The following is a 17,000-nucleotide window of genomic DNA, read 5'->3' on the forward strand; positions in this document are numbered from 1 at the left end:
ACTGTACTTGTACAGTTCAAATTTAAACATGAAGTCAAGTTATAACAAGAATAAGATTGTTTTGTTATCTCAGGCTCTATTTGAGCAAATTACATTTCCAAGGCCAAAGACCTTATTTATGGCCTATTTTTGCAGAGCTTTATACCATCAGGTAGTCTAACTGCAGTTTACTGATTTACAAAAAAAATCGGTGGAGGTGTGCCCTTTCCAGGAACACACCTAGGTTAGCAGAAATGTGAAATAAGCAAAGCTAGTGAATCATATTCTAGCGACATCTGAGGTGGAGTTTTGATCTATGAGACACCATTACACCAAAGAGCCACAGTTGTCAAATCTTGACTTCTCATGAAATGTGAGAGGTGGGAATAAAGCAGTCTTTGTCAAGGATATGTTGTTATGGACAATCACGCGGGGTAAAAACAGGCAAATATGGAGTAATTATATTTAGGAAAGGACCTAAGGCTTCTCTTTTAAGTTTGCTTCATGACCCTTTCTCGTAAAAAAACAAATTGTCTCCAAACATGTATGATTGGGCACATAGATCTCCCAGAGACGTGCCAGAGATTTCAATGAAATGCTTTTCACAGTTGCCACCCACTAATGTAAAACAAGCCGTTTTCCAGGCGAGATCCATAGCTAAATGCTGTGCAGAGAGGTAGTGGGTAGTTGCAAAGGGAAGGCTATTTCAGTGCTGGCTAGTCATAGTGCTTACTTGGTGGTGTAGTAACGTGTGGTACTGAGCTGCGCCTTCAACAGGCGTTTGTAGGTAGCGACTGGGAAGGCTGTCCTGTCCCGTGCGTGGAGCTACTCCTTCCTGGGTTGATCTGAGATATGATTGAGCTAAGGTGTCTGTAAGATCCACGCTTTTGTTCCATGTTTTTTAGATGTTCTAAAGTATTTTTGGTATTAAAAACTGAAAATACTATTTTTAAAGATTAAATACACCTTGTGAATGAAGTGAAGTACATAGACAATTATTCTTACTGGTTTTACTCTGCTTTTATAATTATATAGTCAAACATTTGTGCAACTGTTAACTCCATGATAAAATATAAACACAAGGCCACACCCAGGCACCTGCTGTAGATGGTCTGCCATCTCCAGTACGCTGTGGTCTTGTAAACACCATAGCCCTTCCAAATACAGGGGTTTTAAACAACTTTGATATTTGAAAAACAGTTCTAAATTGCTCCAAACACCAGTACTGAGTAACAAGGGAAATAGCTTTTTAGCAATGTATGATAGTCCTTACACAGAAGTGAGAGTACAGATTCATTTTCCCTTTTTGAAACTGAGAATTTACAAGAGGTTTTTTTAATCAAATGAAAATACTTTGCCAACAAGTAGAATTACTCGTAAATGAAAGACATGTGAGTATACGGGGTTGTAATGTTGCAAGAGGAAACTTAATAATAGTTCTTATAAGAGCTAGAAGGTATTTGGGTTTTTGGCTGGTTTTGAGGGTTTTCTTGTAAAATTGTATTTTAAGGTGTTCTCTGTACTGTATGAGATTCAGAAATAAAACTGGCCAGTTCTTTATCAGTGTCTTAAAGTGTCACACTTCTTTCAGAGTATTTGTAGACAGGTAAATATAAGTTGTAAACAGTAGAGAATCATGGGTTAGTTATTTCAGTAGACCTTTGTTTTTCTTTGTGCATTTAATAGCATTTTGGGCTTGATGCAGAACTTACTGAAGACAATATGAGCTCTCACACTTATTCCCATATTCCTGGGTTGTACTCTTACCAGTGTTTGTCTTCACTGCATTTTCCTATCTGGCTTGTTTCTTGAAAGATGCACGGGCAAAGCAGTTGCAGGGTTTTTAAAATATTTAAGCTGATGCCACTTTTATTTTTAATTTGAAACATTTAATTTTTGCTTTGGACAGCACAAATGATTACACAATATTGAAAATTTTAAATCCTTATTGATTATATATGAGGAGTAGTATGTACTTTTGTGACTACCTTCAGCATTGTATTTGAAGATCAGATACCATCTTGGAAACAATGTTTTTTCCATTTCATGTGCTGTGTATAACTCTTTCTCTGAACATACCCAAACAGCAAACATCATGTATCAAGAGAGTCCTGGGAAATAAGACATCTCTGTTTCACAAATGGGGAAACCAATGCGGCGAGGTCATGGGCAAGGTTGAGGGTGGGGAATGAAGACCGATTGAAATTCTTACTGCAGTCTTCTAACCTTTAGTTACACTCTTCCTGTGCTCCTTTAATTATGTTACTGGTCAAAATTGAGGGGTGGAGGACAGGAAAAGGAATTACTCTCTTTTACTGTCTGCCTAGAGTCTTTAAGTGTTGCATTGAAATAAATATCTGGACTATATCCTTCTACCTTGTGAAGTAATTTTTGTCCCTTTGAAGTTGCTCAAGCCCATGTTAAATGCAGTATTAACTTTTAATCTGTTTGAAAGTATTTAGTAGCTCATTCACATTTTTAACAGTACCTTTATACTGTAGTTGTGTCTGCCTCTATCTCTGAGGCAGTTAGATCTTTATTATGGGTTTTGGCAGATACCAGGAAAAAAACACAAAACAACCCCCCACACACACACCCTTAAGTTGTGAATGGTGAATCTCTTGCTGCTCCTAATGCACTAGACACAAAACCCCTGAAAGCATGACTTGTGAGTATAGTATTAAATTGTTTGTGGGGATAGGAGTATGAAGAAGAAGGAAAAAAAAAAAAAGCTATTTGTAAATAAGTCTAACATGGAATTGATTAATTTAGAGTTATGAAATCTTAAATACTTCTAGTATAAGAAAAGTAATCTCTCTTACAAATTAGAATCTGTCTTAAGCACATAGTTCAGGCAAGTCCTCTGCTAAGGTAGGCTTGATGACCTTTGCAGTCCTGCCTCTGAGTAAAAGAATTGTCTGGTGTATCCTCATCTATCTCCTTGTTTGTTTGACAGTTAGGACCGTGGGACCTGAGGCAGTGGTACAGGATATAGTCCTGATACACGTAGTAATTTACCACTTCTATGATATTGAAAGTGAATTCCTGAAAAGGCTTCACCTGTCCGTTTAAAGAGGAAGATGTCCTGAATAATTTTCAGCCAGTTCTTTCATGTCTTCTGGGCTGTTTAATTCCCTCTCTCATGTAGTGGACTTGACGGGAAATGGGGAGCTATCTGCATGCTTGTTTTAAACTTTTCTTTGCTTTCATATAAAGTTTTACAATTTTGTAATGATCTCTGTACTGAATTCTTGCATTTCTTAATTTCAGCATCCAATTTTTTAACCTGAATCTAATTATAAAATGTAGGTGTTTAATTTTCCGGTAATGTGAAGCCATGCTTTTCTAATTTGTTTTATTAGCTTAATAACATACCTGAATTATGGAGTCATAGTCCTCCCTTTTTCTGTGTCTGGGCAATTGTTCTCTGGGCCAGAAGCTTGTCATGTTATCGTCTGAACCTTCTGCATGGAAGCTGCACTCCCACTGGGGCATCATGGGGGATATTTCTGTCATATGTATAATGTTTTTAGTATAGTAAGTAGAATATTGTCTAAACCCATTTTCCTTTCCTTGTTTTACAGTGAAGGCACTTATGTTTATCCATGCTTAAATACCATTGGGTTAATTAGCTGATTTTGTCCCAGTGTTTGATGTGTTACATCTAGTGTGGAACAGGATCTATCCCTTTTACATGCTGTGCAGTAGTGGTTTGTCAGGGCTTCACGGTTCTGCACGGTCAGAGTGAGCTGCTCAAAACACTGTTCTGAGTTACTCTGCTGACCCTGCGAGGGCAGAGTCTGTCTGGTGTCAGTCAGGCTCTCCCTGAGCTGCTGCTTTGTGCTCTGAGCACTCAAAGCCAGCTGTAAGGCACTGTGTGGGTTTGCAGTTTCAGTGATCATAAAGGATCTCTTATTGCTGCAATAACAAAAGTTATTTTATTTTGAATATTTTGGTTTGCTCTGTATCCCTATAAATGTGCTTCATGGGATTATTTTTATGTGATTTGTATGTTTTCCTGCTTCAAGGAAATAGGATAATCCTCTCACCCTTTTTTTAAAAGAACACCCAAACTGTCTGTGATGTTGTATAAATCTAGCAGCCATGGAATTTGGGGATTAATCCACAGGTCTAGACTAAATAGTTGGGTTTAGTGTCGTGAAAACACTGTTGGGCATCAATTCAGTATTGAAGACTCCAAGGTTAAACTTCTGTGTTCTGACTGTGCTGTTGCTTGTAGGTGCAGTGGGTGGGAATGTAAATGTTAATCTTCTGATGTGTGACTGTCATGTGACTTTTGTTTCATTTGCCTTTGGAAATCTCATTTTCCCTTTGGGTTTGCATTTTATCATGATGCTAAATTTATGCAAGAGATTACGGCAAGTATTAAATCTCTGCCAGTTAGAGGCAAAAAGGTTTGATCTAAGATGATTGTAAAGCTATTTTAGAAACAAAAAAACCAAAAAAATAATAACAAACACCCCCCCATCAACAAAAGAACCAAACTAGGGACAGTACAGCACTTGTACCAGGAAAACGGATCTTTTTTGTTTTTCAGTGTATAGTTTCTTTGCTTGTAATGTGTGTTTTTATCATAATAATATACAGTCTAGTTTTGCAAATATGCTAGCACCCAGTGAAGAACCGTGTGCTGGCAGAGTGCACCAGTGCTGCTGTATAAGCAACATTTTTCCTAACCTATGTAGACATGCAGGCATGTGCTTCAGTATTGAAAGCACTGGAAAAGTTTTATATTTCACTGTGGATGACTTGAATTTGAATTCAAATAAATTATCTCTAATGAGAAAACTGCTGAATTCAACAGCAAAGGACTGTAATTATGGGGGGAAAAACGTGGAACCTTGAGGTGCTTCTTTTTAGGTGTTTTGAAATATTCCAGGAAACAGTTGCTATACACTAGGATTTATACATAATTTTAAATATACAAATGCTTAAATACTTGTTTCAGTGATAATTGGATCACTAACTGGTCAAAAATGGTTTTTCTGGTGATTGGTGCAGAAAGATACCTTGTTCAAGAGTGATACAGCTATAAAAAGAGGTATCTTAACATATGATGTTAATGTTGAGCTACAAAATGGAGATAAAGCGGTATCCTCTCAAGTTATTAATCTAAATAAGGCTAATTTGGATTAGATTTTTTTTTCCTAGGTTTCCATCCATTTAAGCTGGTCGTGCAGGAATTTGTTAGTTTGCAGTTAAAATAATTGGCCTGTTCAGTGACTTTATCCATGTTGACAATTGTTAAAAAATAACTTTTCCAAATCACTTTTCTTTCAGAGAAGTCCTAAGATGCACTTTATTTGTTTCACAGTTATCAGTAGTCTGTTACCAAAGGCATTGATTTGCATTTGAGATTTAAAACATTTTAAATGAGCTTTTTAAATACTTTTACATCGTTATGTCTGTAATGATGTTTATAACAAGGCATTTTTGTATTTTCCTGCCATACCAAAAAATAAGGGGGTTTTAATATCTTGTCTCAGAAAATCTTACTTCTCACAGGTGGGAAATTTTATTTCTTATTTGTGTGGGTTGCCACCAGTAAAACCTCAAGCTTCTTTAATGTTAAAGCAAGCCACACTGACCTCTAAAGATTTTGAAAAAGAAATGTGCACATCTAGCTTAATACCATCATTAACTTACACTTTGCTTGCTTTTCAGGAGCTTGAAGAAATCCGCAAATGTGGAATGAAAAACTTCCGTAATATCCAGGTTGATGAAGCTAATTTATTGACCTGGCAAGGGCTTATTGTTCCTGTGAGTATAGACTACTCCTTATTCTAATGAGCTTTAAAATAAAATGAGGATCATTTGTATCTCATAAATCTGCAGTTTAGTAGCACTGCTGGTGACCATGAAATAATTTCTACACCCTGACAAGCATGTGTTTTATAAAACCTGGCTTTCAAGAGTTTTGGGTTTGTGAAGCAGCTAGTTGTTTATACATACAGTGTAGATTTATACAGACTGTACCACAGCATCTTAAACATACTCTGGACGGTGAATTGTGCTCCTGGATTTAATTCTTGATCCTCTGCAGACATCTTGTGTAATCTTGGACACATCATGTAATTTTTCCTGTCTGATTTTCAGTATCTTTTGTGTTTTGTTTTATCAAAGTCTGATAATGTTAGTAGATGTTTCTTATAACTAGTCTGAAAGAAAAATCCATACGTAATTGAAAGGTTGTTATTCTAGACTTCTCTGATCAATACCTACCTGGGTGCTCCATAATTGTAGGCCTGGTCCAACACGTGGCTGTGGACTCAGTGATGGCACTGAGTTACTGGGAGAGTTGGTGGTGGGGACAGCAAATGGAATTTGTAGTTTACTGAATTAAGCTTAAAGTAAAAAATCTACATCATCATAAGAAAAAACTGAGGTATGAAATACTTTGTTGACTTGAGATTTTTTTCTAAATCAACTAGATTTATTATTAGGATAAAATTGAGTATTGGGAAAAGTTTGATGCAAGGAAAAGGTTTGGATTTTCAGAAGTGAGCTCCTTAAAAGAAAGTCTCTTTATTCAGGCATTAATTAATGCAAAAAAAACCCCACAAAAAGCACTTTTAATTTTATGAAAGCACTATAATCTTTTAAGGGAATGTTTAATAAAAGTAGATAACGACTGTACAGTCAAGTAGAGAGGGATTTGTTATGAAGGGGAAAGCAGGTAATCTAGTATGTTGAATTCCTTGGTTGAAACCACTTAGATTTTCACCTCCTTTATTTTCCACTGCCATGGCCCCTGCTCCCTTCGCTACATGAGATACTTTTAAAATTTGCAGCACTAGAAGCTGTGCCGCTAGGGCATCAGTTCTGCTTTTCTTCAGGCGCTACCTAAAAGGTCCCCTGACTAGTGTAAACCTGTCTTTTTATTATAAGGCTTTGAAACACCTCTTGACCTGTATCTCAGCTTTGTTAGTTGGAAGCCATTCCCAAATTCAGATTGCACAGACTGAGATCATGGCTGAGCCTTTGCACTTTGAATACTGTAGAATACGTTTAGTTTACTCTCTTTACTTATATTCCTGCAAGTAATTCCTCTGAGTGATTGAGGCTACTCTTGCAAATAAAGCAAGCAGGATTTGATATTAAAACTTGACAGAGCTGAGAAACAATACGCTTTAATGAGCCACTCTGATATTGGTGGTTTCTGTGTAAGAGTTTACTGCTTTGATAATACTTTGAAGCAGTGTAAGGCTGTTAAATATGACTAATAAAGCAAAACACCAAAATACTTGTGCCTGTTAAAATTAGCAATATGTGGTGTACAGCATCTATTTTTAACAGTTTCTGCTCACAAGAGTATGAGCTTATTGTTTATATTGCAAAGGTCCACAACACCACAAGTGTTTAAACATTGATGCAGTAAACTGTGCTTCATACCCGCCTTCTGGTTTCTAATATGCCCCATTACAAGGGAAATAGCCTTAAATTCACTACTGGTATAGTTAAGAGGGAATTATGTCATGAAATTATACTTCCTGTGGTAATTAATAGTGTTGTGCTGTACATGTTCAAAGAGTAGTACAGTTTATTTTGAGAATGAAGTGGATGGCTTAATGTAATATACAAGCTGGTTGCAAGCTTGGGTGATTTTTTTCTGAGTTTTGCTTTTGAAGCTTTACATGGTGCTTCCATTTTAGAAAATGTTCTTGCTTAGGGTTTAAAGACATATTACTCATACTTCAGTAGGACTAACCAGTTACTGATTATTACACTCTATAACTAGGCATTATTTAGTCATCATCTTAAGGTGTGAAAGATACAAAGGTTAATATTTTTAACAGTGTTCACATAATTACTGTGAAACATACTGCTTTAAAAGTTTTTATTGTACATAACATTTTATTCTTTGGAACAACTTGTTTGTTTGCTCAATTGACAGCAAATTGAAGATGGCTTGTCAACTTCTTTTCCTGTTCCGAATTGTAGAATAAGATAGTTATGTACAGCGTATTGGAAAAGTACGCTATTTGTTTGATTTCAATGTCAAAACAAGACTATCTCCCCCAGGCTCCTTCTTTTTGTAAGAGGTACTGTTGGTGTATCGTGAATTTCATTTCACTTAACTTCTGCAAAGCAAAGATACTCTGGCTGAATGAGTCATGTTTGTCACTTGTGTTTTGGTGTTTATAATTCTCCTTTCCTTTGAGTGTCAAAAGAAATATAACAAATAATTGGAAATTAATTGCTTGAATATTATGTGTTTTGTCTATTTAAGACATGCGAAACCCTTTACATACATTGGTAAAGGGTTTATTGGTGTTATAGTGAAGAACTGTTCTGACTGAGAGTCAAGCAGAGTACAGATGTTGTCAGTTCCCGTATCAGTTCAGTGAACATCTTCACAAGTTACAGCACGTGGCCGAGGCAAGAACAAGCAAGCCGTGGGGGGAGAGGGCACTAACTGCTTAGGTTGTTACCACCACCAAAAGTTATTTGTTAAACTTCCAAAGCTTTTAGGATTGCTTGGTTAGAAAGTGATTTTAAAGTTACCTTGGTTACCTCTTCCCTTGACTGTGGAAATTGTGCTGTGTTTCTTAGAAATGCGCAACCAGACTTCTCCATATGGATGAAACTAAAATTAAATGTTTTCTGTTGAAAGATACTTTAATAGAACACTCCCCACCCCCAAATATTGGTAAACCTTTTTTAACTTCTGGAGTGGGTTTGATTGCAGGGGATGGCCAGGTTGCTGATGAAGAATGTGTGATTATACTTTACACTGATTGGAAACTCTTATCCTTTGATTCTTGTTCCCAGGGTGTTTGGAAAGGCTTCATGCCATAGTTACTGTTTGCAGTGCAGAATGCTATTTTCATAAGCTTTAATGTAGCACTGGTTTATTTTTCTTCTGCCTTTATTCTGCAGTTAGTATTTGAAGTGGTATCAATAGTCTAGCAGGTTTTCTGGGCATTGTTTTTTCTGTTTCAGCATGAAGAACTACTTTGCTTACTTCACGGTTCTCTCACCATGCTCCTTCAAAAATGATCTGATAAGAGTGGGTGCTAAAACTGCATACAAATTCAGAATGTTCTGATCAGCAGACGCAGTGAATATCTATCTTTAGTACCAATGAATGCTCAGCAGATTTTTGTGTAGTCAGCACAAAAACATTCTCGGCACATATAGGGAAATCTGACAAATCAAATTGCTTTGCTGTTCATACCACCATGTTGTGAGACACATAAAATAACTAGGTTCAGAGAAACCAATTTTCCTTGTCAGGCTTCCTGTTTGTATCTTGAAAAGGATTTACAATGTTTTTTGAAATACAAAGTCAGGAATAAAACCACTTATTAGATAGGACCTTGAGTTTGGAGTGAAGGGGATTGGATGCTTTCTTACCAGTAGGAATGTCAACCAGCTTCAGAACAATGGTAATCTGCTTTTCCCAGGGTGAATACAAATGTTGTAGGGGTTGTACAGCGCCTCTCTTACCAAATAGAAGATGTCATTTGCTAGAGCAAAGTCGAGAGAATGCTTTTTCTTAATCCACTAGAATATGCCAGATTCCTGACATTCTCCCTTCTTCTTGCAGGACAATCCTCCGTATGATAAAGGAGCCTTCAGAATCGAAATCAACTTCCCAGCAGAATATCCATTCAAACCTCCCAAGATTACATTTAAAACAAAGATCTATCACCCTAACATCGATGAAAAGGGGCAGGTTTGTCTGCCAGTAATTAGTGCTGAAAACTGGAAGCCAGCAACCAAAACTGACCAAGGTAGGACTCCATGTGGAGAAAGAACTGGATATTGAGAAACTTGGTGTTGTGTTTCAGTTTAAAGCTAACAACATTTCAGCTTGTCAGCTGGTCACTGCTCTTATGGTATGTTTGTTGTCATAAAGTTTGTGTCGTGAATCACAAGTTGAGCAGTGTGCCACTCTCTTGGAATCTCATTTTGTTACTGGAGCATAAGGTAATGACACTGACATGTGGCATTTCCACCTCCAGGAAACCACAAAACTCTTTGTGACTGAAGAGCTTATTCAGGTGGTGTCCTTAGCATACTTAGAACTTCTGGTGGTGGTTTGTGTAGGGGCGTTATTTTGTGTTTCTTTTCAGACAGTGACTTTATAATCCAGAGGTGTTCAGTACGCTCCTGGATGTTTGAAGGAAAGGGTCTAAAACCTCAAGACTTTGTATATTTTATAACCTCTGCCGTGTGGTTCAGTGATTTGAACATTTGGTTTGAGATACCTAGGGAATCATAAAACCTGAAATCCTAACACAGATTAATTCCTAGTTCTTAAAAGATCATTGCTGTGAGACTTCCTGTGTAGAGTGTCTTTGGATAAGAATTTAGATATTTTTAAGGAAAAAAGTTTCATCAGGTTCTGTGGCAGACTGAGTGTGATCTGAGTAGTTTTTTCTGTTGTTGCTTCCATTAGTTGTTGTGGTGAGAATGCCACAATTTCTGGCAGGTAATGATTAGTTTAATATTAAGCATTTACTATTGTACATAAAGAGCAAACATCCTTGCAAAACCTATTTTTTAATACTATTTCAATTGAGTAGTATAGTTCAGTGCAAGAGCTTTACTGACACTGAAATACCTTGCTCTGTAGGAGAAAGCATTTCCTTCTTCCAGACACTTTAAGGTGGTTTTCACTTGAACTGTGTTCCTGATAGTAAACAATGCTGTATTTAAGATTTCTTTTTTCTGTGTACGTCTGCATGCTAATAAAACTACTTACAGTTTGCATGATCTTGCCCCAAAGACAAAATAGGAAAATTGCTGTAGTTGTTCTGGAAGAGCTTAAGCAGTTGAATGTTAGGGAAAGCAGAGATGGCAGCAGAAAGAACCTGTTAAATAGGTCAGTGAAGATCTTACAACTTGTTTATCCCAGATTATACAGGACAAAGATCCCTAGAAGAGATGAAACAGAAGCAATGTGTAGAAGGCTTCTGTTACACCTTAGCAGTTGTCTTAATATGACAAGTCTTCCTGAGTTAAGTGAAGGAACATGTCTCTACTTAGCCTGAAATGCAAGGTGGTGTTAGTTGGAACTATTGAAGCAGTTGTTTGCATGAAGAAAATAGTCTGTGTCTCCCTGAGAAGTAGCAATTCCCTCTTTATCTGAGAGAGGGTAAAAACTATACTAAAATCAGAATCTGGAACAAACCTGGGGTACCAAAACATTGCAAATCTCTCCATTTCTGCTGTTTTGTGGTCTTTTGTCTTTTAACATTTGCTGCTTCAAGTAGTTGTTTTAGTGTCAATGTCTGTTGTTACAACATTCTTGTATGAACCTGCTACAGTCTTATAGCCCTTCTTAAGTGTCTTTTCCTTTTTCTCCAGAACTCATCTGCACTGAAAAATAAACTTCAGTCTCTGTGCTGCTCGGGCCTTTCTCAAGGAAATAATGCAACATTATTAGTACAGCATCAAAGTGATTGGTTTTGATCAGTCAAGTGTCAAGAAAGTGCAGAGATTAGGTTTACCATAAATCATTAACTCACATTTCATGTAGTAAATGTGCATCTTACTGGCATACTTATTAATTTATGCTTAATATTAAACTGTTGTGACAGTGTAGTTTTAAAATGCTGTGGATATTGAGGCAGCTCCTGTTATGACAATGGGTTTTTTTCTGGCTTGTGTGTTAAATAAGCTTAATAACACTAACACTTTCTGTATGGTGTTTTAGCATGTTTTACTAGTAAAAAGGGAATGTCACATGCAGTACTGATGCTCGTTTCCTAAGTAGTCATTAATATGATGGCAGTTGTTGTTAAGTCCAGGACTGGTGAGGGACTGATGAGTTCCTGTGAAGTAAGCTAATATCAAGCCTACATTCCTTAGCTGGCTTGTTAAATTTAAACTCTGATTTGTGGTAAGAAATGTTCCTGTTTAGCAGTATAGTGACAAATGTATTTCTCTGGATTTTGAGTATTTGTTTTGAGGTATGTTCCCTGTTTCTACCACAGAATCATAGAATCATCTTTGTTGGAAAAGCCCTTGAAGATCATCCAGTCCAACCCTTAACCTCACACTGACCATTCCCAAGTTCACCAAATGCCTCAGCGCTGGGTCAACCCGACTCTTCAACCCCTCCAGGAATGGGCACTCCACCACCTCCCTGGGCAGCCCATTCCAATGCCCAACAACCCGTTCTGTAAAGAAATGCTTCCTAATATCTAGTCTAAACCTTCCCTGGCGCAATTTGAGGCCATTCCCTCTTGTCCTGTTGCTTGTTACTTGGTTACAGAGACTCATCCCCCGTCTCTGCACCCTTCTGTCAGGGGGCTGTAGAGGGTGATGAGATCTCCCCTCAGGCTCCTCTTCTCCAGACTAAACCCCCCCAGTTCCCTCAGCCGCTCCCCGTACGACCCGTGCTCCAGACCCTGCATCAGCTCCTTTGCCCTTCTCTGGACACGCTCGAGTCATTCAATGTCCTTTTTGTAGTGAGGGGCCCAAAACTGAACACAGGAATCGAGGTGCGGCCTCACCAGTGCCGAGTACAGGGGTAAGATCCCCTCCCTGTCCCTGCTGGCCACGCTATTGCTGACACAAGCCAGGATGCCGTTGGCCTTCTTGGCCACCTGGGCACACTGCTGGCTCCTGTTCAGCCGGCTGTCAGTCACCTCCCCAGGTCCCTCTCTGACTGACAGCTCTCCAGCCACTCCTCCCCAAGCCTGTAGCGCTGCTGAGGGTGGTTGTGGCCCAAGGGCAGCCTCCGGCATTTGGTCTTAGTGAAACCCCCAGTTGGGCTCAGCCCATGGCTCCAGCCTGGCCAGGTCTCTGTGCAGAGCCTCCCTACCCACATAAGGGTGGAACAGCGTATGAGTGTGAAAAAGCTGATGCTCTGAAAGAACCCACCCTGGTGTTCTAGCATCTGTTGGAGTGGTATGTATTGTAAGAACTTGTATTGCAAAACTAGACAGAATCTGGTTAAACTGCCAGGTAGCAGGTTCAGAACAAATGATAGACTCTGGCTTGGACACTGTGTGTGGCTGAGTTGTGGAACTCCCTGCTGCTGGATGGTGTCGCTGGTTTATGTGAGTTCAGGAGGAGGCAGCTGGCTGTAGTGTGCAATGTCTGAAGTTCAGAGTTTTGTTGTGCTTGCTTTAAAAACTCTTGGGTGCTGCTTTATATTCCCCTGGGTAGCCCAAGCTTACCTCCAACAGAATATTATTAATATTGTCATACAGGGAGATGCTTTTTCTGTGTATGCAGTTTCTGTGGACTTGCCCAGTTACACATATACCTTTTAGTGGATGGATATAAGAACAACTGATTGTTGTGACCTGTCTTGCTTTAAATGGTCATGAGAATGTATATGAGGAAAATGTAGCAATAAATGCCATTGTAGTCTGTGAAGTTCACTGTGTAAATGTCAAGTACAGTTCAGTTATTTTAAGAATGACATTTCCTTTGAAAGTGATAGGGAACAGTGATGAAATGGCTGTCAACACTGGGGAGAGAAGTGTCTTGCAGTTCTTACCCATTTGCTTGCCTGGTGTATCTCTACTAGTGGATGCATTTGGCAGTTTAGAATGAAGGGCAAAATAGTCTGCTGTTTATAGGGGAAGTAAGAGTCACAGAAAAATAAAGCTGAAAAAAACATTTCCAAAAGTAGGCCCCGTTATAGCTGCGTCATTGTGACAGGTGTTAGGAAAAAATGTTTCATGATGGAAATTCCATCTTTACACAGGCCTTTTTAGATGGGCTTGTCTGTGGAACCTAGTTTCTTTCTTAGCCATAGGAGAATATCAGATAGGATGCCAGTTACATGGGGAATAATTTGTAGTGTATTTTGGTCTCCATTCAAGTAGATTTTGTTTACAAATACAATTTTCTGGTGTTCATTCACGGTCATTGAACTAAATCTTGGCATATTTGCTATAGCTTATTCATGCTCTGCTTTTGAAAAGACCCTAGATTTATGGGGATGTATTTAAATGCAGTTAAAGCTCTTTTACTGGGGAATTTTGCTTACATTTTGATTTTTAAAACTAACCTTCTTTAGTCTCTGACGGTATTTATACTTCTTTTGACAGTAATCCAGTCCCTCATAGCACTGGTGAATGATCCACAGCCCGAGCATCCCCTTCGGGCTGACCTAGCTGAAGAATACTCTAAGGACCGTAAAAAATTCTGTAAGAACGCTGAAGAGTTTACAAAGAAATATGGTGAAAAGCGACCAGTGGACTAAAATCTGACACAATTGATGTCAGCAACGTATGATAGAAGATCGGAGCAGTGCATTTGAGACACCCCGTAAAGCAGGACTCTATGGAAAATTGACAAGTGCCACCTTTCGGTGTTAACTTGTGGCTGTTACTAACTTTCTACAGTTTTCTTAATCAAAAGTGGGCTAGGTAACCTGTAAAGAAAGGATTAAAATTTAAGATGTTCTAGTTCTGCTTTCTTTGTTTAAAAATCACTGCTTCAATATACTTTAAAGTATGCTGTTTTCTTTTTCTTGTCAGAATTTATCAAAAATATCTTAGACTTATATTCTGCCCTTAAATTGAAAAGGTTGTGGCTGTCATTTCTTATTTTTCCTTGCAGTTCCCACTATCTTGAGTTCATTTGATTCTTCATTGAATTTTGTCCCCCTCCTCAAACTGATGTCTTAGAAAAAAATCCCACTTCTGGCAGAAAATGATTGAGTGTTTGGCAGTTTTGTTTACTTTTCTTTTTAAATGTTGCACTGTGCTTTGTGGAACTTGTTGGCAAGTTCCCCTTAACTTCAGTTTGTAACATATTAAGCAAAAACCAAACAAACCCCACAAAAACAATCAGAAATAATGTCCAGGTCTTATGTAAATCTGGCTGATGTTACCACAAAATGTTTATTAAACGGGGAAACCCAAGTTTTTGTGTGCATTGTTGAATTAAAATATGGCTTATGTCCTGCTTTTGGAAAACTTTGGAAAAAAAGTTCTGTAGCAAATGAGTAGTGGAATGTGAATAACAAATTTCTATCATGTCTATTCTTAAGAGCTATGCAGAGTAGCTAGGGAAACGTGCACAGAACAACATTGCAACCCGTTTAGAAGAGTTTCAGAAATTGGGGACCAAGAGGTACCAAAGTGATAAACTGCCTTTTGAGTTAAAAATCGGTATTTTGGAACTGTTGATTTTGAATTCCAGTACTAAATCTGACAGCACTGCTCAATCTGACAGCACTGCTAGTCATCTTAGAACATTTTTCCATCAGAGTGCGTAAGAAACATCTGTGTTTTATGGGTCGGCGCTCGTGCCACTTCCCAGCCCGACTGCTGTACAGTTCTCACTGAAGATGGTATGAGACCAGGATTAAGCAATAACCTGTAACAAAGAACGCCTCGCTACTGCTCGTCCTTTGTTTTAAAAACACACGGGTTAGATGATTTAATGAGTACTTCAAGTATCATTCTATCATTCTAACTTAACCAGGCAGCGCTCTGCCCGCTGCTGCAGGGCACACCTACGCATGCTGAAGGCAGCCCTTTCTGTTCAGAACTGAGCATCCTTTACTGCGGCTCTTGCTTTCCCCTGACTGCCTGTCTCTCTTCCCCAGTCTGAAGCGTGATCGTAGCTCCACAGTCAAACTGCCACACAATCAAACTGCCATCTCCTCCCCGCCTGTTGAACTTGAGTATGCTATTGAGCAAACAGATTTATCTCCCGAAATCCACAGGTATCTGGGAGCACATATCATTTTGATGTGCAGGAAGCGAGTTAGAAAATCCCTCACACCCTTGGGGTTGTCTGTACTCCTCAATTCAGTTTTAATACAGCCTCTGCCTTTGCAACCTTTCAGAACTAGCGTGTCGAGCGGTAGGTCTCTTTTGGTTTTAATGTCTTGTATATTTGCTATTTCTTCATTCATCCCTCTCATCCCTCCAGCTTTCATTTCCAATTTAGTGTAAACAATGACAGCCCAGTACCTCACCTCTGTTGAAAGTAAATTTTTTTTATAAGTTAGGGAGCTAAGAAATTTTATGTTTAAGTGTTCTTAGACAGATTCTTTGGCAGGTAAATAAAGTTAAACCACGTTCACCTTATTTACGGAAATTTGCATTTCCTAAGTGTTTTCAGGCTTGTGAGAGCACTGTCTATTACCAAATTTTCACATCTTTGTGTCGTCATTTGCAGAAAGTTGGTACTGATTTTGTTTCATTCACGCTCACTTGGATTCATAATAAAATAATGCCAAATTATCTGTCAAACTGAAGTGTGTAACTTCTGCATCACATGAGTCACTGTACCTTTTGATCATGTCTGTTGGCATGGAAACTTGCCATTCTCTAAATTTTATTTGAAAAAAACCTGTAGCACTAGTTTGCTGCCCTTGTTACTCCTAACTAGTTTACTTTCTGGTTGTAAGCCTCTCAGGGCAAAGACTGCGTTTATCTGAATCGGTGTGACTTGGATGCTGTGGGAAGGGAGCGGGCAGAGCCGTGCGACTCCAGGAGCTCCACTCGGTGGGTACAGGCCTGCAGCAGTGCTGCACCAGCCCTTCCCCTTTCATCTGCAGAGGTCACACAGAAGACAGATACTGCTGTCGGTTCTCTTGGTGTGTTCTTCAGAGTTCAGTTTCTAAACTACGAGATGTGAAACCTAAATGATGGCTTTTGTTCATAGGCAGCCCTCTGGAAAAAAAAGACAGATCAAATCCTGTACTGTATGGTTGAAGTCTGAGGAGAAAAAAAAAAAAAAATCAAAAGCGCAAAGTCCTATGTTAACTCAGGAAATCAAGCTCTTGTTCTCTCTGGTTCCCTAAGCCATGCTGAATTCTAAACATGCAGTTTAATATCCAAAATAAAAACAACATACTGGTGAAACTACACCCAGGAGTACTGGTATAGGCTTTCTGCAATTCCATTCTGCTACCCTAATAAAAATTGCTCTCAAAGGCTTTGTGGCATGGATTTCTTTTCAGAGAGAGTTGGGGTTTAGGAAAAGAAGTCTAAGTAACCTGGTACAATGACATTTGTAGGTAGTGGTCTGAAGGTGGTTTTAATTTGAACTCAGTATTGCCTTTAAAGCTT

At 38.6% G+C, this 17,000-nt stretch overlaps 1 protein-coding gene across 1 annotated transcript; it reads left to right on the top strand.

Moving 5' to 3' along the window:
• Positions 1-5,550: 5,550 nt before the first annotated feature.
• Positions 5,551-16,864, top strand: UBE2L3 (ubiquitin conjugating enzyme E2 L3). The gene is made up of 3 exons (XM_026860033.1): positions 5,551-5,760; positions 9,551-9,737; positions 14,019-16,864. The coding sequence occupies exons 1-3, from the start codon at positions 5,566-5,568 to the stop codon at positions 14,171-14,173; spliced, it is 537 nt and encodes a 178-aa protein (XP_026715834.1). The 5' UTR covers positions 5,551-5,565; the 3' UTR covers positions 14,174-16,864.
• The last annotated feature ends 136 nt before the right edge of the window (positions 16,865-17,000 follow it).

The sequence above is a fragment of the Athene cunicularia genome (genome assembly GCF_003259725.1).
Source record: "Athene cunicularia isolate RWA chromosome 15 unlocalized genomic scaffold, athCun1 chr15_part1, whole genome shotgun sequence".
NCBI classification, from domain to species: Eukaryota; Metazoa; Chordata; class Aves; order Strigiformes; family Strigidae; genus Athene; species Athene cunicularia.

Coding starts and splice junctions, on each gene's coding strand:
- UBE2L3 (XM_026860033.1), top strand. CDS start 5,566: ATGTTAAAGCAAGCCACACTGACCTCTAAAGATTTTGAAAAAGAAATG. Junction 5,761..9,550: donor GGCAAGGGCTTATTGTTCCT/GTGAGTATAGAC, acceptor TTCTTCTTGCAG/GACAATCCTCCGTATGATAA. Junction 9,738..14,018: donor AGCAACCAAAACTGACCAAG/GTAGGACTCCAT, acceptor TTCTTTTGACAG/TAATCCAGTCCCTCATAGCA.